The sequence below is a fragment of the Caloenas nicobarica genome, chromosome 1 (assembly GCF_036013445.1).
Source record: "Caloenas nicobarica isolate bCalNic1 chromosome 1, bCalNic1.hap1, whole genome shotgun sequence".
Taxonomy (NCBI): domain Eukaryota; kingdom Metazoa; phylum Chordata; class Aves; order Columbiformes; family Columbidae; genus Caloenas; species Caloenas nicobarica.
Window position 1 is genome coordinate 189,936,420 of NC_088245.1, and position 21,000 is coordinate 189,957,419.

Below are 21,000 nucleotides of genomic sequence, written 5' to 3' on the forward strand. Positions count from 1 at the left end.
TTAAATAGTGTGCACAGACAGATAGATAGATCTCCATGCTCCAAGCTGCCCTGTGGGAGTAGACCCTTAAAGTCAAGATGTAGGAGTCTGCCCATGCAAATCGGGACCTTAAACTATGCAAATCCCTTGTATTCATGGTGCTTGACACCTGTTTTATTTTTTAAAAAGCATTCCTTCTTCGTATCTCCAGTTTTGTACCTTACTGACTCTTCCTGTGCTCAAAGGTTTAAATCCAGAAAACTATTATGTAGACGTCAGCATGAAATATGTGAGGCAGTGGCATCAAAGCAGTTCTGCCCATTCTTTAAACTACGCAAATACTAGCTGTTTACAAAATACATGCTTTGCAGTGCATGGTGTGAAAATCCAGCTCTAGGAAGCGAGAAGTCTGAACGTTGTTTTCGTTCTGCTCCTCAAAAAGCACCAAATGTAACAAGATGCAACAGCGCACCACTGAAAAACAACTTGCCAAACCCCAATATTTAGCCGAAAATGAATGCTTTCTAGAATCTATTTATTTTCTGAAATCTGTAAATTCTGTCTCTAAGATTGGAAAACAAACAAACAAACAAACAAACAAAACCCCATTGCCTGGCAATGTATAAATTATTACTGTTTTGCATACAGCAGATGGCAGCTATCTGGGGGAATGGAAGATTGTGTGTACAGCTTCATCACAGCGGTACTCATCTAGCAGCTGTTGCTTCTTCACACTTTTCACCAAATTTCTATTGTTTTAGCCAACAAATGGGTGATATTAGAAAATAATCATTCAAACAGCCTTACTACAAACAAATACAGTCACTGGAAGAAAGCACATATCAAGATAGCTAGTACATTTTTTTAAAATTTACTGATAAATTTAAAACTCCCACTTGTACATATGTGCACCTACATATATTTCACTCAGATGTATAAAAACATAAATACTTGTATGCACAACAAATAGCAAACATTTTCTATTTTGGTAACAGTTTGATTATACTTCATGTGATTAACACAAAAGTAATCTGAATAATTGTTACTGTCACTCTAGCAAATGTAGTCTTTTTCAGATATATGTTCTCACCAACATTACCTGACTGAAAAGGTTAGGTTTTTTCCCTATGACTATGATGAAGTTTTTTCTTTCAGCTTTTCAGTTCTACCACGTGAAGCTAATAAAAGTAAACTATAAAAAGTAGCAGAAGAACATACATTACATTATAATTTCCCATATCATAACTGACCACTAAATGCAATAGGAACTTCAAGCAAATAAAATACTTCAGGACATCTGTTTAATTGCTAGTTTATTAATACTTGCTTCTGAAGTCACCTAGGGCCTAAGTTCTGAATCAAGTCACATACAATTTTCTCCAGCAGTGAAAGATGGAAAAAGTACAATTTCTTGTGAGCTGACAGCAGTTTTTAGAATGAAATGGCAGTAAAGACCTACCTCCCTGAGGACAGGATCAGTGATACTGTCCAGGTTCACAGAGCCTTCATATGTTAGGTAGTGGAAAACGTTGAGTGCACGCACTGCTTCTGGTCCTCGTTGCTTGTAGCCAAATACAAGGTCGATCCACTGATGAAGCTGACATGATACAAACTCACTTTCCAGGGCCTGCAAGTGAATTTCAGAGTTAGGAAGTAAATTCCATCTTGCAATTTCATGCTTAAATTATGTCCTACCTTTTCCTATTAACTAGGGAAACATAATGGATATCATTACATTTCTTGTTCGGGCTTATTTGATATATTTGAAATCCTTCAAACATTAAATACAGAACTAATTGTATTGAGAGAAACACTAAAAAGAAAATATTATTCGTTCCTTCAGCTTTATATCATGCTAATTTTCTTCTCAGATACTGGGTTTCTCCTAGCTGCAAGCTTGTCAAATAAGTTAGGTAATTTGTCAAGAAAAACTGATGAAACCAGGAAAACAATTTAAAAAACCCAATCTTCCAACTCATTTTCCAACTGGTTCTAATTAGTCTTAAATGTAAAATGGAAACTTGAAGATTAAAAAACTGTATCAGCAAAATGAGGTTCTGAATCCCATGTATGAATTGTGACTGATTTCTCAAAGGAGAAAAGCATTTTTCGCACTCATTTTTGACATTAGCTCGGTACAAGAAAAAGCACAGGCCATTACTAGCCAGTTTAAAAATGGGGTGAAGGATTGCTATTCCTTTGCTCAGCATATAGAGAGAGATTAATTCTAGACAGAGGAAATGATGACCGTATTATCATTGAGCCTGATCCAACCAATGTGCCTTTATCAGACATGATTGGCATTCTTAGTAGACACCATTGCCTGAACTGGAGATTTCACAAGCTGAAGGTATTACACAGTTCCTCCTTATCCCTCTACCAGACCACCTGTATTAACTTCCCATGTGCCTGTACCTGAATACATAAATAATTCTCCTATAAGACTCATCAAGCATTTAAGATGGCATCCTGGCACATTCATTCCTTCTTTCCTAATGCTGCCTTCAGAGAAGAGCTGTGTTAAACAGGAGCTGGTGTGAAAATAAAAATTCATGGTTCACTGACAAGTTTTCATATGTGTGCTTGTCCAAACTGCATCACAGTCCTGATTTTGTACAGTGTCGTATACCCAGCTCCCTTCAAGCAGAACAAGTGCAGTTCAGTTCTCAGATCACGAACTTAGTTTATTAGGGGGGAAAAAAACCAACCAAACAAACAACAAAAAAACCCAGAATCACAGAATGGCCGAGTTTGGAAGGGACCTCTGGAAATAACCTCGTCCATCCCCTCTGCTCAAGCAGGATGACCTAGAGCCAGCTGCCCAGGACTATCCAGATGGCTTTTAAATATCTCCAAGTATGGAGACTCCACAAGCTCTCTGGGCAACCTCTGGCAGAGCTCAGTCACTCTCACAGTAAAAAAGTGTTTCCTGATGTCACAGGGACCTTCTTGTGTTTCACTTTGTGCCCATTGCCTCTAGGCCTGTCACTGGGCATGACTGAAAGAGTCTGGCTCTCTCTGAAAAAAAATACTGGCCTTAATACAATTTATTATGTAAATGTCTGTCAAGATTACTACTACTCCCTGCATAGAGCCAGAGCTGGCAACAAACCTTTATATTACATTATCTAATACTTTTCATTCCCAAAGATTGTGGTGGTGGTTTTTTTCCTTCTCCTGAGAAAACCTAATTCCTCCATTGTTTCCAGCCCAGTGCCACAACTCAGCACAAACACTCTCCAGCTGGGACAGAGTTTCATGTCTGCCCCAGGAAAGTTCAAATTTTGCAGAAGGATAAACTTTAGAAAAAAAAAAAATGTTTTCATTTTATTCATTTACATCAAAAGGAAGCTGCTTCGGAAACAATCATCGGACATTGTAGCACCCCACATGCAGGAATAGCCACAGACAGAGCAAACCACAGGGGCCCAGCTCCTTCCTCCTGTAATGTTCCATGTGGAAGAGGAGCTCTCTGCGCTGTGGTGGGAAGCCAGACCCTTTTCTGTCAAAACCAGTAACTGTTATTTCTGAGAAAAATGGAAGGGAAGGCTCAGGCCTAATAGCTGACACGTATATCAGTTTTCAAGGGATTAAGTGCAGCATACCATGAGAAGCTATAAAGAAATGTTGCATAGAACCATATAAAAATAGTTGGTTCCTTTTCCAAATCAGATGCAAATTGCAAGTAATATAATTTAAATAGCATTAATACTAATTACCACTAAATACTATTAAACTAATACTATTTGGCTTCAAAGCATGCCTCCTAATAAATAAGAAAATCCAGATTCTTGATAATATTGTCTTGTGTGCACGCAACATGATACAGTTGGCAACTTCATCATCCCATATAATCTTTTTCATAGGTCTTTTACCTCATTTAGCATGCAGAATGTTAGCAAGCAAAGATAAAATTAAGTATGCCACAGAAACCATAAATAAAGCATTTCCTAACTTTTAAATTCTCAAATTTTAGTGTTCTTTTGTATGTAATAAAACTTAAAACAGAATTTAAAGTCTGTTGTCTTGCCAGCATCCATTGCCAACCAACGTTCAATGAGCAGCCTGACTGTTCTCTTCCTCCTCTGAACTCTGCATATTTATAAGCTTCTTTTACATCTGTATCTATTATTTATTTATTAAAAAGTAATTGAAAAAAAAAATGTTGGGCATTTCCTTTGGTCAAAAATAGCAGTGTTATTTCTGGAATATGGAGAGCATTTCAGGAAAAGAGCAAAATTTTTGACTATTCAAAGGTGGGACAGTAACTTTGAAAAAATAAATGCTTGGGTCAAATGAGCATATTTCACCCATTATCTCCTCTAACATCCTCTCCCTGGTGTCAGGCAAGTTGAATGTCTATGTTATCTTTCCCTGAGGCAGTTTCTACTTGCATGACCAGCCCTTACTCAGCAGCGTGTCATTCCAGAGAAGGTCTTACTGACCCTGGCAGGTTTGGAGAACTTCTGTCTTACATGGGTGAATGATTCTTTAATAACTTATTAAACAAATGAGCTACTTTTTAACAGCAGTATGTCATGTCTTCTGTCTCCAATTCTTTAAAGAGATTTATTGTACTGTGTTCAGAGGTCTAATGGTTCTTTAAAGGTTTGTATGCTGAAATACAACACAAGATTTGGGGAAATTTGTAAGGAGTTAATTTAATTATTTTGAACCATAAATTTAGGAACTTCCAAATCTGGTAGCCAGACGAATTGCTGTCAGGGATGTGAGGATGCTGGTGGTGGGAAGGGCCTTAAGCGCTGTGCCTGCCAGGAGCTGTGTGGTGGAAGAGCGGTGTGGCGGGGGGATGCGGGGCAGAGGCCGGAGCAGGAGGCGCTGAGAGGAGCCAGGGCTGCGGAGGAGAGCGGCCCTGCAGGGCCTGGCACCCCACAGCCTCCAGCTGTGGACGGTCATGGGTGCTGGGTGCGGTTCACATCCCCACCGCAGGGGTGTCCTGTGGGGCATGGTGCTGGGCACCAACTACTGGAGAGAGTCCAGCGGCAGGCTACAAAGATGATTAGGGGACTGGAGCATCTTTCTTATGAGGAAAGGCTGAGAGAGCTGGGTCTGTTCAGCCTGGAGAAGGCTGAGAGGGGATCTCATCATTGCTTATCAATATCTCAAGGGTGGGTGTCAGGAGGACGGGACCAGACTCTTTTCAGTGGTGCCCAACGACAGGATATGGGGCAATGGGTACAGACTGAAACATAGGAAGTTCCATCTGAACACGAGGAGAAACTACTTTGAGGCTGCCCAGAGAGGCTGTGGAGTCTCCTTCTCTGGAGACACTCAAAACCTGCCTGGATGTGATCCTGTGCAACCTGCCTCCTTTAGCAGGGGGTTGGACTAGATCATCTCCAGAGGTCCCTTCCAACCCTAACCATTCTGTGATTCTGTAATAGGCAGGGTGCACTCAAGAACGGGCTGCCAAAAGGCAGCAAAGTCCTACCTGGCCCACAGTGGGGAAAAGGCTCCTGATGCGTCCTTTATAACGTGGATTCATTCCCATCAGGCAAAAGTCTCTGATATCTGACCTGGTTTGCTGGTGTTTCTCCCAAATACTTCTGCAACACTACTCATGTGATATTTGCAATATCCTCTCCCTAATTTGCTCTAATGCACAGGCTGCTCTCCCTCCATGTAAGTGCCTCCTGAAAATTTATGAGCTGTTCACTGTCAACAGTACATTATTCGGTTTCTCAAGAATATGCAGGGCTCAGTAGGGAATAGGGTGACAGAATTTTCTGCATAAAAATAATTTGTAGGTACAGAAGGAATAACATACAGAAAAACTTAACAATAATATCCTTAAAATAGGCTGGTGATGGCCCGAAAGAGTAGCATTTTTTGAGAACATTTTGGCTTTAAAGCATTTGGGGAGCTTCAATTTTTTGACCATACTTTCAATATGAAATATAAGGAAGCAATTTTTCTAGAAAAGAAATAATAATTGTTACTTACATAATTACATATTATTGATGGATTTAAAAGATTCCTACTGTTAAACAGAAATGAGCTAATATCCAGCTTGTTTCTATCTTAATTAAAATGTATAGAAAACAGTGTTTTATTCAGGCACTCTCAAAACAAACTTGTCTGAACCACTGTTATTAGTGCTTCATTTTCAAATAGCAGTACTCCAGTCAGTAGTTTTTCGCGGGTTTTGTTTTGAGGAAGGAGACTTTTATTGCTAATAAGTAAACCACAAGCATTATTATACAGCTAGTGGGAGAAATATAAGTGTTTTGAAGTAAAAGTACTGTGTTTTTTGTGTGTTTGCAGGCAAGTGTATGCACACATGTTCCACAGGCTGAAAATCTGACCTGTAGCTGTTCCAAAATATAAATTCATATTAGTAAGTTTTTGTTTACATTTAAACTAAATAAAGGTAATATAAGCCAAGTTACTACTTAATGCGATCAAGCACTATAGCTCTTTTCAGACCTTTGTGCAGTATGAGTGCTGTACACTTTCCTCTCCACTCATCCTAATTTGATGTTAAAATTATTTTTTTACAGAGATTCCAGTAGGAGGCATTGGTTTTTATTTTAATGCACACCATGTGCTGTGTAAAGTATCAGTAGTTCTGGATTTATAAAATGTGCTATTCCAACCTTTCTAACATACGGTCATTTTTGTTACCTGGGTATTTTGCGCCACCTGGGTATTTTGTGTCCCCAGGGAAGAGGAAAGCTCTGATGCTGCCCCTCATCTGTTCCCCAGCTGCACCTGCCCCTCCTATTTCTGCAGCTCCTGCCGTGTTTCCCTCCCCTCCAAAGCTATATGCTGTCTGTCTCTTCAAGAACTCCTACCACAGTATCTTGCCGTTAACTTATATTGAGTATGTTTAAAAAGATTTCCTTAAAACTACTCTGAGCTACTTTGGTTTTGTAGCTCTGCTTAATAACAGACCATCAGCTGTTTCATCCTGTGAGCTGGGTTTTTCCTCTCTCCCCTTACATCTGTGCTCCTCTGTAGCCTTTGCATGTACAGAGTCTCTCTGCCTAATGTTTCTCCGGCTCCTTTACCATTTCTTGTATGACTATCAGAGCAAACTCTTTACTCTTGTTATAAAATAAACCAGGCTGATATCTGAAATCAGTTTCGTTTGTTTAAAAAAAGTAATATTTTGATAAAAGTCTGCATAGGAACTGGTCCTTTACATTAGCATTTTCGAGATATAAATAAGATTCTTCAGCAATACAGACAGTTTCTAAAAAAACTAAACAAACACCACCATTTCCAAATTAGATTGAACCTCGTGTTAGATGAATGAGTTTTAATTGCATTGAGAACAAACCTTGGCAATACACAAAATAAAATCAAAGCTACTACTGAGGAAGTAATATAAAATCTTTTCTACTGCTTATCTGTTAAAAAAAGGAATGTCAACTGCTGCTGAATGGTGAGGAGAGAAGATAAATCTTTCAGATCCTCATAGCACAGAGATTTCATAATAGATGTTTCTAATGACTATTCAAGAAGCTTTTTAATTATGAAATACTATGTATGCTTCTGAATAGCCAGGGAAATGTACAAAAATGTAATTGGCTGCAGAAGAATGTAAATAAGTCATTTCAAAGACAGAAAGAAAATTCAGTCTTAGTAACAGTTATGTAATGGGAACAGACTATGTGTAACAAAAATAAGACACTGTTTAGTCTCTCAAAAATATAATTTATAGTGAATGCATTTTACTCAATGCTGTAATTTGTAATTTAATATATGCATAAGCCATAATGAAAATATCCTTATAATTAACTTTGAATTAGACAACCTCGTATCTTTTGTTTCAAAACTAAAGAACACTTACTATAAAAGCTCTGCTTCAGTGTTTCACAGTGGTGTTCCCTGCCTTGATTTAACATGCTTGACTTACTGACTGAATCTGTTCTATTTCTGGCTCTCAGGACTGCTCTAAGTCTGTGGGGATTGAGAGGCTGAGTACGACTACAGATGCACATCTGTGGAAGGGTTTATGCGTGGGGTTTTTTTGCCTGGTAAACTGGGAGATTATGATTGATGAGCCTAGCATTAGGATAATGTTATCAGGGACACTTTCTGCCTCTGTCCTTTGTGCCTTCACCGAGGTCAGACCATAATCATGTTAGCATTGAACATAGTGCTTTATTAATGTTTCATGAGTAACTCCGTAGTAATCAGTCTAGCTTTGTATGGATAAATAAAACTGCTACAACAATCCCTGATGTATACTCTGAGTGCTTTAGAAGCTACTGCAATAGGTCTTAAAAGTAACTTGACTGAATGTCTTTTCCAGTCTCTATAATAAGTCTAATTTTCACAAGTTTAAAGGAATCTCTTTTGATGGAAAAACAGTTCCACCTCCATTTCTCTGTTTAGTTAGAAGTGTAAAACACCCAGCTGAACAACAAAATAAAACAACACCAAAACCCTGCCTGTCTTTTAATTATTTGCACAGAATTTTTTGGTAAAGCTTGTTAACCAGTTGGTTAGATTTCATTGATTTATGTCGCTATGCCTCTGTGGTGTTTTCTAGGCTGTTCTCTACTTGCCTTTGTAATTCTCAGAATGAAATGCTGAAATTCTTGCTGTTTGTTAAAGAAAAAGTTTACATTCATAAATGTGCAAGTAGGCTGTATATAAGGATTTCTATTTACCTCCACATAAAATTACACATTATATACGCCTGCAGCAAGCAAAAAACATGTATGAACAGAAGAAAATATTGTCAACTAGGGAAAAACAAGATCCACTGTTTATAACGCAGTATCACATAGGATCCTTTCCACTGCAATGAAACAAGTACTGCTGATTTCCCTAGGCAAGGGATCAGGATAACACTTACTTGAAATATTCCTCAATTTTCTGTGGCTTTCTTGTAAACATGTTCTCTACTTGCTTTGCTAACTTGCTGTAGAAATTCCAGGCTTGCACAAGCTTGCTGTGTTTTACACGTCAGCACCACACCCAGGCTATTTTTTTAGTCAAGATAGATTCTTGTATAACAGCCAAAGCTTGGCCTGGGGATGACCTAACTGAATAATACATCTGCTGGACGGTTCAAAACATGGAATCAGACGTAAGGTAGGGAATGTCAAACTTTCCAGTCCCTTCATATTTGTTCCCTACTTTGACCAGTCTAGTTCTAGTCACCAAAAAAAGGCCGTACTGGCGGTTTGCTCTACATGCTAATAAAACCCTGTGGAAGGAAATTTTTCTGAAAAAGTCATTACACATTTTACCTTTTCAAACGTAATTCCATTACTTCTTACTACACATGCTATCTGCATTTTTGTGAAAGGGATTATCCTTCTTTAGCTACTTTCTACTTTATTATAAGCTTTATAAAAAACTATGCATATATCATGCTCTTTATACATCCCAAAATTATTCACTCTACTTCTATCCTTTGAACTCAATCCAAATGTGAATACTTCTTCTGTAATCTAGTTGCCCAGAATTTAATCTGATATTCCAGGTGCAGTCTCAAAAGGACCATAGACAGGTATAAGTGTTTACATCCTCTATGATGCTATGATTCTCCATAGATTGTATCAAAATACACTTATTTCTGGTGAATATAAAATTACAGAGTTTTATCTAATCTAATTGCTTCTCACTGTCACCCTTCCCTTGCTGCTGCTCTATTTTTTGTACTATTTTTGTTTCCAGACTTCTGCTACCCTATTGAATATCTTTAATTCTTTCCTCCCAAGGTGATTTTCAATGTATTTTCTGCATCTAATTCAAATAAATCTATGCCTCTTTCTCCTGTTTTCTAGGCAATTCCCAACTGTTATCATTTCTGAACTTCATCAGACTGCTCACCTGAAGACAGCATGTATCTGTGTAGAACTGAATTTTAACTATTGATCATGTTGTTACTGAAAGTAGATGCTGGGTTGAATAAAGGCCATGCAGATACTGCCTCCAGACAAACTGTATAATAACACCGTGTTGCTCACATCTGTGGGGACAGGGGCGGAAGACAGTAGAGGAAGGGTATGATACGTAAGTGGGACCATTTCTCATTTTAGAAATCTGCAAAGTACTTAATTAGTTGAGGTCTGTAATTCTAGTACTACTCTAATCTTAACATCGGCTTGTCTGTCTCCTGGCAGCCTGAGCATAAGCCACACAGATGGAATCAGTCATTAGGGCTAATACAGCTTCATATTTAAAAGGTATTTCCAGCTTTTAAGTCTCAGCCTTTCTTGAAAGTATAGTCCTGAAGTGGCATAAATGCTATACTCTAAAATCATGCAAGCAGCTGTTTTCTTCAACAGCACAAAATATTTCTGTGGGAAATTCCTACACTATTTTCTAAAAAGCAGAAATTGCATGAGAAAAATAAAATAAACTAAAACTAAAGCTTTTCTTCAAGTGATCTCTTATCACATAGTGATTTTTATCCTCCTATTAATCATTCCCTCTTTGTGGAAAGATGGAGAAAACACAATTCAGGATACAAGAAAGAATATTCTTTATAAAATTTCCCAAAGGGAGTTATTAATATGCATCTCATTATGTTCCCCAATAGGTGGCAGCTTGTTTATCCTTTTTCACTAAGGTATCACACTTCTGTTCTTGCAGATGTCAAAACTAAACCTCTTGGTGAACTTTAGCGTGCTTACTCCTGTGCCCAGTTCAGGTTCAGCCACAATCACAATCCAAAAAAAGGGCTCTGTGCAGCAATGGGGGCACTCTGGAGACATGTACCCGTGACTGCGCATCCCGCACTTGAGAATACTAATAGAGGGTAGCGATCCTTTGAGTCCACCTCCTTCTTTGCTAGTAAAACTGCACTTGACTTTATTGCCACCAGCTGTGACAATGACTTTTTTTTTTTTCTTTTTTAGAAAGAATAATATAATATATGCAGCTATAAGGGAAATCAGCCAAGAAAAAGAAAGAAAACGTTGTTCAGATTCTCCCTGCCAGTGATGGACTACTCTCTGGAACACATTTCTCATGCTTTGTGTAGTGCACTTCGTATGTCTCAAGTGATGAGGTTGCCATCACTTCCTTAGGAGACAGCTGTAAATAGGTAAATGGAGAACACTTCTAAATCACATACATCTAGGAACAGGTTCATTTTTATAACGTAATTAAACTCTTTTGAACTTCATATGGCTATTTTTTCTATCAGCTCCTGAAGAACCATTTTCTCTATATAGACAGTCCTTGAAATTAAATTGCCAAACACATTAGAAGAAAAACAACACTGCTAGACTTACAATGCTGCCACAGAAGCACTAAGGGGAATAATATACAAGCTGAACAGTTCTGCAACTGTATGAAAACCAAGAGCTTATTGAAAGTATAGCCCTGACTGTATAAGTAAGGCAAGCAATATACATTTTAAGGAAGATTCATTGCCCAAATAGAAACATAAATTGAACTACTGCTGGCCTAAATATCAGAATATAGCTGTTTTTTCCTAAAATGACTAGAAGCCAATGTACAAATTAACTCTATCATTAGTAACAAAAAATATACAATAAATGTCTTTCATGCTTGAATTCTGCAGACTTCATGGTGCTTTACATCAGAGCAGTTCTTTTTGCAAAATTTCTTCAGAGAATGCAGTTGTTGGCTGATGTTCACATTTCTACACTTGAAATTCTTCTCTGATGAATAGGAGGTGCATAGCTTTAGTCAAGTAAGCAATATAACTTGCATGATACCAATATTTATAATAACCTTCTATGTTTTGATGTAGGAGGCAGTGAGGAGGAACTGACTTAAATTTTTCAGGTTATCTTGTATTGTCGAGCTCATGCCCATCTGATGCTTTCTCCTGAGAGAGTAAATAATTTAATTTTCCATGATTTGGGCACACAGACGGAAAATCCCTTGTAAAATAAAGAGTTCTGTCAGGTAAGACAGAATGCAAATTCTCCTTCACTTTTTATTTTATTCCTATAAATCTAGTTCTAAAGAGACGAAAACCAGCATTAGGTTAGCATGTTAAAACACCAAACTCAGTAATTAGGCTAAAGTGCAGCTTACCATCCTGTTGATACGGACAAAGTCTTCAGGCTTCTTGGCCCATGGAGGGAGATCAACATCATTCACAACAACTTCGTCTTCTCTGATTCCTAGATTATAGCCGTTACTGTTGACAAACATCTCCGGCAGGTAGTAAAACTCTGGAATTAACTCCTGGCAAGGAGAAAAGACAATGAGACTTTATATTTATATCGAGATGCTAAACGGTGCTGCCAGAATCAGACTCTGTTGTACCACACATTAAAGCATTCCTGGTTTTGTTTATGTTTCTGTGCACTTGTTTAAGAAATTTCGTAATCTGTTTTCTTGTACTTATTGTCAAACGTATTTTTCATAATTAAATATCCAATCTTTGTTTCTGCCATATCTGTTTCTACGAAGAGTATAACTTCGGAAAAGCAGGGCATATCAGTAAAGCAGACCTCTTCAGAATAACTGGTACAAGAAACTGTCTGCTAACCCTTCAATACTACAAATATGTTGGATTTTTTTAATCACTATTTAACTAAACTACTTAAAACAGGAAAAAAAATTGCTGATGTAACACTGTCTTGATTTTGCTTTCTCTATATTCTTTAATTGAATATGAAAAAGTGGCAATTTGATTACCTATATAAGGAAAAAGAATTCGGGGTGAATGAATCTTTCTTCTGTAAGAAAAATTCAAAAACACATGGAGAGAAAAATGGCTGTACAACAAATGTCCTCAAAACAGAAATATATTATATTTAAACTGTGAAAGATCAACAACTGAGTAGCAGAGATCATCTGCAGTGTATTAATACATTGTAGATAAGTTAAGGTGTGAAGTTTTCCCAAGTACCAGGATAGATACATAGAAATGCATTATGATATAATAAGCATCACCATTTGTGGCTATTATTTTAGCAGTAAATATTGAACTGTGACAACAAAAAAGCTTTAAAGCCTGCTATCTCTTTTCTAATAGCCAGATATGAATTGAATTCACTAAATTACATTGTTAAAAGCATTACGGCATTCAGTTGTATAACACCATCAGAACTGATGACGCAGCACCTGAAACCTGAGTCTCTTTGCGGTCCTTTCAAAGGCTGCAGACATGAGAGGCATAAATAAAATCACAGCAGACATAAACTTATCTAATTAAATCTGATCTGCAACTCCATAGAGAATAGACCAGTTAAAGCATAGATGGTCCTTTCAAATTTATTAATTAAAAAAAAAAAAAGTGAATATTTATGCTACAATTTTAAGTATGTTTAGGGCGGCAATGTACTCGCTTCTTTACATCATTTTTAATATACTACAAACAGCCTGAATTCAGATTAGATTAGAATGCATCTAAAGTGCAATGCAAATCAATATCTAACCAATGCAAAACTCTAACAAAGTGAGACATGCCTGAGCTTGTACAGCTCAATATGAAATGAGCTGTAACTTCAAGAAGTCAAAAAAATTTAAAAATATTACATGCAGTAAATAAGAAAAGGTCTAGATCAAAGCCAAACTAAAAGCAATCCTGAATATCCTATAGGTTAAAATAAAAAAGATTATTTTACTTACTATCTTAAGCTTAATCATATACCTCTAATTTACTGAGAGTACTTCTAAAATCAAACTTCCCCCCTTTCCCCTAAACAGGATTCACTAACTCCCAGGTTCCTGAGGAAACCCTTTGGTTTTCTCTAACAGAGCCCAAAGAAGAAAGAATGATCCTCGCAGTTGGAGAAAACTAGACACTAATCCTTCTAGAGCTCAACAAACTACTACTAACTTGGGACTAAGAGCTGGCCACAACCTATCATATGCTACCATGCAAATCACTAAAAAACTAAGAGCATTGCCTTAAAGAAAGGAAAAATTCATAAGTACTTCAGAATGATGAAATACTATTAAGTCAAAATTAAATTAAAAGTCAATATTAAAATGAAATAATTTATAAAAGAAAAAAAGTAAGCAAAGTTTATTTCTATTTGGTATAAAAGCCTTGAAACGCATACCACTGTTTTTTAACTCTCATCATTTTTATGCAATATGGTAGTGTACTAACCTGTTATGTGAAAGAGCAAGCGTGTTTTTTATTACATCAAAGATATGTAAACTCTTAAATTTCCTTTTTCAGTTTTAAATGTCCCAGGATCTGATTATGAACTTTCACATCTAACACATCTGAAAGATTTCTGTTGCATAGAGACACATCTCGTGTTTAAATGAATTCTACTAACCTTCTGGCTTCAGGAGTATCTTGAAACAAAGAGATCTAAGTCATTGAATATTTTTAATGGTATTTCCATTTAGTAATTTTATCTTTGTTGCTATTTGCTTTCAGTGTAATTTAATGTTCCCTTGTCTGGTGTAGCAGAAAACATAAATAGAAATAGAATAAATAGAAAGCATGTGATTAACTTTCTTCATAAGATTTATTGTGTTGTATATGTTTAGTTTGACCTGTCTTATTCCTGTGCTCTGGAAACTAACCAGTGCCAGACTTCTAAATCCTCTTCAAATAACACTCTCTCTAGAACCCTAATCATTTCAGTTACACATTGCCTGGTAAATTTTTTTCAGTCAAGGTAACTAAACTAAACATAGTGTTTCAAAAAATGTAATAAACCCACCATGTTAAACTCTCAGCATTTTCTTCAGTGTTATTTTTAGTGCAGTCTACAATTTTGTTTGCTTATTTGAGTACTATTTAGCATGAATTGAACCTTTTTGAGAGATATGAACAATGTCGCTTGTGATCTTTCCCAGATACTTACATATTTCCCATACTTGCATTAACCATTCCGTTTTCTTTGGTAGCATTTGATATTCCTCTTGAAATTTTGCCATCTCCACTATTGACTACACTAAGAAACACTTAAAAATAGCTCAGATAAGTCCATGCCCTTCATTTCTAGAGAACGAATATGTACTAAAACATGGACCCATTGTGAAAACTTCCAGCACCCTCTAAGTATGAACCTGCTAACATTTGGAAAAATCTTCAAAATGTGTATTTAACTAGCTGGAAGCATAGAAAATACAACTAATCTAGAGAAGTGTGATAAAAAGGTTTGGCTTTATGTTGTCATTGTTTATTCTGCTGTGAAAAAATGAAGAAGCCGTCTCTTCTACATTGTGCCAACGGCAGGGGCCGCGTGGGGATGGAAAGGCAAATGCTCCCATCCCCAGGGCCCTCGAGCACGCTTCACTAGGAGAAGTACAACTGGGAGAAACAGAGAGAGGAAGGATTAGCAAGGACAGAGCAAAGACGGAGCCTGGGAGGTTACTGGGAAAATAAAGGAGCAGACAGGAATGAACCTCCACGAGGAGAGCAAGATGACAACTGGGACGCAGAGAGAATTGCTTTAACCAAGAAGTCACTGAAAGTTGCAAGGATGAACACAAGAATGAAGGAAAGGATAACACTGGCAAGGGACAGACTTATTTTCAAAACCTATTTGCATTTTTGTCAGCCAGTTTGAGTTTTCTTTGTTTCATATGTGGGTTTGTGCCAGTTCACATTCTAATAAAGGATATGGCTAGAAAGAGACAACTCTTTTGGTGCTTTTCATGTTAAGGACAGGGAACAGATACCTCAAATATCTAACCGGTTTAGGGTTGCATTTGAAGAGGTGACCTTCCCCATTCCTCCATTCCAGCAGAGTTTCAGCTATATCTACTATCTTTCCTGCCAGATATTTGTCTAACCCGTCATCCCAGAATTAGAGTGACAGCAACCCCACAATCTTTCCATCATCTGACTTCAGCATTCTTCATCTGAGGAAGTTTTACCAAATGCCTGGCCTGAATAATTTCTTACACAGTCTAAGCCCATTTTCCTTTGTCTTAGCTATCAATCCATCACAGATACAGACAACAGATTACTTTTCTCTCTTTGCATGGTTTATTATATGTTTGGAAAACATTATCCTACCAGGTTTACAGGATTTCAGTTCCTAAAAGTCAAATGAAGGACAATGATTTTACCTTCCATATTGCTACGTTGCTTCAGTTACAGATGTGTAAAATATTCTTTTACTCTCCCCAAAGTAGCTAGTAGTGCATAACTTAATTTACCCCCATATATACTTTGACCTTATTATATTTTGTCATATGTTCGTTACACAGAAGCAAAAATAAATGTTTTTATCAACCTCTGTGGTCTTTAGATCAGAGATTAGGATTGCATACTTTTCTGACAGGATCTGCTATTTTTCATTAATTTTTATGCACGGTGTAATTTGCCATATAACATACCTTCTTACAAATCGCCAGTTTCATACTTTAGAAGGCTCATTGTTAAATGCAACCTGAAGATGGGGACAAGGAGACAGAATATTTGATAAGTGGATCCTTAAAATTCCCATTGCACCTTCAGTGGCACGAGTGCTAAAGGTCAATGCAAAGACACAGGTCTATGCAAAGGAATGCTTGTTTGAAGCTACTGTGATTTTGACAAGTTTATGTTTCAAGCTACAAATGTTCATGAAAGACAAATCTCAAAATATTATTGTCCTACACTACAAACATTGAATCAGTCAGTTAAGACACAAAGGAAAACTTCAAAAATAACAACATAAAAAAGCTTCCCCAGAAGTTACATCAGTTTGCAGACATAAAATGAGGAAATGCAAAGAAAAAGACACAGCACATCAATATTTTTTAAAAGTCTGGTGTTTCTAAAATATTCACAGAATAATTAAGCAATCTAGATGTACATTGCTATTGTATGCCATTCAGCTGATATACAATTTTTCATTAACTGATACAATTCAGTAAATTTTATTGGTTTCTTTGCTCTTGCCAAAACATATCAAAGGCTCTATATAAATCTTTCCAACTACATAACCTGTCACGGGTAATTTCTTACCACAATAAATATCTAGAGTTCAAAGAGTTAATAAAAATAGGGATTCTAGTGATCTAAATCCATTTGCAGTAATTTCTGTCTAGTTGTCCTTGACATTTCACAAGCTGGTAACCTCCTCTGCTCCCCTTTCATTCACACTTCTAATAAGACAGGTTAGCTTTCTATCATTTAATAGTCAGCTACCTTTCAAACTGCCCGAGAAGCTTGGCTCTTCTTAGATGCAGAACGATGCAGTAAAGCTACTGAGGGGTGTAAAAAAAGGTAAAATGAATATTATAACAGACATTTCTTGTCTGTAAATGTGATCTCTAGTTTATTTTAATAGCTATACTAAAACCCCAAGGTATAGTTAACAGTATTATATGCCTTGTGTCTTCATATATGAAAACATGCTCAAAGGCATTTTCTAATTTACAAGCCTGTGACAAATCCAAGCTGTTGAGAAATTAAACTTTAAAAATATGTCTTGGGGTGATAGAGGACCACTATTAACACTATCATAATTGTATACCACTTGCATCAAATCTGACATTTCTGTTTAATATGTTTTGCTAAGGGTATACCATTTTATGGCCTCCCAATGAAATCAAATCCAGCTCAGACGTTTCCACTTTTCTAATATAATTCACTTCGAGGTTTTAAAGCTGCCATTTCTTTTTCTTTCTTTCTTTTCCTCTCAGAAGGTTGATCCCTTGGCATCCATTAATTCCACGAGAGCCTAGTACTGGGTCAATGAGTCAGTCATGAGTACCTCCATTAACTGTGTTAATTCACACTAAGGCACCTTAATGACATTTTGTCAGAGCTACCTTTCTAACTTCTAAACACACTATTCAGAAAGCAATATAACAAGTTTGAGAGGCATTAGGAAAGATTAGAGCCTGAACAGGAGGTTCTGGGGAAGTCAGTGTTACCAAAAACTGGCAGGGGGGAGGGAGGGGAAAAGGAAAAAATGTGAAAGCTGACTGGCCAAGTTATGGTCATTTCCGGGTGACTTGTTTCCTCAAAGGTCACTCCGTGAACGTTCATTCTTCCTCCAGCTTGTACTGATTATCTCAAGAGAAGGTCGATGTTGATAAAGAGAGACACAATAAAATAAACCCTGTAATCTAGGTTCTCCCTTGTGTGTTACCACTCCAATATAGCACACACTGTATTAATTCTGTTTCAACCACTGCAGGTGAACAGGTTTCTTTGAAAACGAACTAAAAAAGCACAAATGTACAGAACAAAATTGTCTAAGTAGACCTTTAATCATCCATTGAGCAATAATCTGTCATATGCTACATTTTTCAAAGGTCGTGTACCTTTTGCCACAACTCAAGATGTAGCAATTATGGCTTGTTTTTCAGATTGATCAAACTACTGCCACAGCCCTATTTTCATTAGCTCAATGTGAAACAATTTAGCTCCAGAGAAGAGAACACACACATAAAGGGAGAGAGGGAAGGAGGGAGGGGAAAGGAAGAAGGAGAAAGAAAGAGAATGCCAAAGAGGAGGACACACGCGTGTGAAAAAAGGAGACTGACCCACAGAACCGCAGCTTCCTAAAGACATATGCATTCCTTTCCAAATGTCAAGTATTTGTTTTTTAAATTTTAACACAGAATTTTTTTTAAATGGTTTGTATGTTTCCTCTAAAACTACATTGAGACTGCAAAAGAGCACCACTGTGGGAAGTGTCTGCATTTCTTAAAAATCTCAGTTTCCTAGATACAACTGACCTACTTCAGAAGTGACTTAAGCACTTAAGAATAAAGCAACTCATAGTCCTCTTTCTTAAACAATAACTGTTGAAAAAAAATCATAATACAGATTCTATTTTCCTAAAAAATATATTTTAAAGAATATTTCAAAATTAGACCGTGCTAATAAAGAAGGCAAATAATATCCTTATTTAATATGGTACTTGAAAGCAAAAATTGTGGCCACCTTCAATACACAGCATTGAAGAATGTCAGATTAATTCATTACACACACTGTTTTTAAATTATTTCATAACCTGTGCCACAGTAATTAATGAGATTAGTGAGATCAGAGATTAAATGTACTTAATGCAGCTCATATGAATTTCAAATATATGATAAGGAATACATGAATAATGAACACTTGATATTCTTAACGATTTTGAAAGTTTGCTACTTTGATGGATAGCCCTTATTCCATGCACCTAATATTTACTATAAAGACACAAAAAATCTTTAAGCTGGGAAAACAATTTACAGCATGTGTATCATATGGGAATCCACACTGCCAAAGACCCCCTTTTATAACTGTGCACAGCCAGAAGAAGCTACGCAAACATGCTGAATACTTCGACAGAGAACATGCTTTAAGATTTTGTACTTGCATACAAGCTCTATACATCTTTTCTTTTGTACTACTTTCTCACAGGACCGCTATATAAATATTAGAAGTTGCCAGATGGCGGAACATGAATTTTTGGATGTTTCACACTCCCAGAGCTGAAGGTTTTTTATTGCACAAGACACAGGTTGCTGCTCTTAAGAGAGCAGCTGAGCAGGTAAAAAGGGTATGGATTTTCAGGAGTTTCTTGGCGGCTCCACAAACATCACTGCTTTTCCTGTCCCTGAAAACTTGATTAAAATGCTTAAAAAGCCTGTAAGGCATTCCAAGCAGTAGCACAACTAATCTGAAAAAATAGGGTATTTGTAGTATTAATAATAGTTCAGTTTCCCATCCTTTTGCAGAATGAACTCTGAGGCCTCAGGGAGAAGTTGGCCCTGATGTCATGGCATTGAGAAATGCAGTTCATTAAGATCTTAAGCAACAAACAACAGCAACAATTAGCTGCTATACTCATTCTTGATTTATCACTAAGAAACACAGACTCTACAAATGGAAAGGGCCTAAAGGGTCAACTAGCGCATCCCCTCACCAATTCATGATTGCCCCTGATGCTTTTCCAGTGCTTTGCCATGCTACATTTCTAAGAAGCTTGAGAAATAAGGGTCTTACTACTTCCCCTGTGAGGATATTCAAATTCAGAGAATACTTAATTTCACTGTAACTTTTCATACTCTTTTGATTAAGTAAGCATTTTCCAACTCCGATCCCTTTCCTTGGAGGTTTACCTCTTCGTTCCCTGACAAACAATTCATCTCCCTTTCATATGTTTGCATATTTTATAGCATTTATGTTACCATGTCTTCACTTGTAGACATTAATTACTCCAGATATACACACATTCATTTACTGCTCTTTTTATGGCTCCCTCCAGTTTGGGTATATACATCCACTAACTAGTTCCCAGCAAAGGAAGCACTAAGAATTTGCTTTATCTGGCACAAATACGTGCTAAAAATTGAGCACGGAAAAACCAAAAACATGTTCTCCAAGAACATAAGAGCTCTGAAAGAAATAACTACTCACACTCTTTCGGATGGAATTTAGATTCCATGAGATATTCTAGTTATTATAATGCTAGGGGTATAGTTTCAGTCTCACTATAAGCTTTTTGCCATCCTGCTGATCTTCAAGTTTCCTTGTTAAGTCACACACGAAACAGCAATGTATTTCTTAGGCTACTGAAGTAAACTAATTCCAAGAGTGGTTTCGTATCAATATATAATAAATGAATTTGATGATGCAATACATCAAATGTTGGTATTAAATACACAGAAAATGTCCTTTTATTTCTACCATTTTTATAAATTTTTATAAATTTTTATTTACACAGCTTATGAACTTTTTCTATTTGCTTTAGCATCCCTTACAGATTTAGCTTATTTTTGAACCTGCTTTTGTTTGTCTACTTTTATCTTCTCATAATAAATCAATTCTAGGTTAATTTCTAAACCCACCTTCCCTGTATCTTCATTAATTAACAAAACCATATTTTAAACAGCATCTTTAATCCCTAAAGTATCCCTGAACAGACAGGTCAGGGATTATCTGGAGAAAACATTTATTGGCTAACATACCTCATCTGTGCCTCCCATATTAGATTTTCTGTAATGACTTAGCTCCAAGTAGTATTTCTCTTTCTAATGGCATAACAGAAATGTATATATATCTAAATCTGACTCTGGAGCCCTACGGTAGACTCCCAAATGTATTCTAGAATACATTATTTTACAATCTTTCCCTCAATGCAACTCTGACCCTTAATTGTTACTATTTTATCCAAGTTATCCCTAACTCCCTTCTTTAAATTCAATGAC

General features: G+C 36.8%; 1 protein-coding gene across 7 annotated transcripts in view; it reads right to left on the reverse strand.

Moving 5' to 3' along the window:
• NBEA (neurobeachin) overlaps window positions 1-21,000 on the reverse strand; it is a 490,542-nt gene that overhangs the window by 46,449 nt on the left and 423,093 nt on the right. For all 7 annotated transcript variants that reach the window (XM_065627071.1, XM_065627076.1, XM_065627075.1 and 4 more), the window contains 2 exons: window positions 11,977-12,129; window positions 1,439-1,606 (listed from right to left, as the gene is read on the reverse strand). In XM_065627071.1, the coding sequence (XP_065483143.1) occupies window positions 1,439-1,606; window positions 11,977-12,129 (321 nt within the window). The remainder of the gene's footprint in view (window positions 1-1,438; window positions 1,607-11,976; window positions 12,130-21,000) is intronic.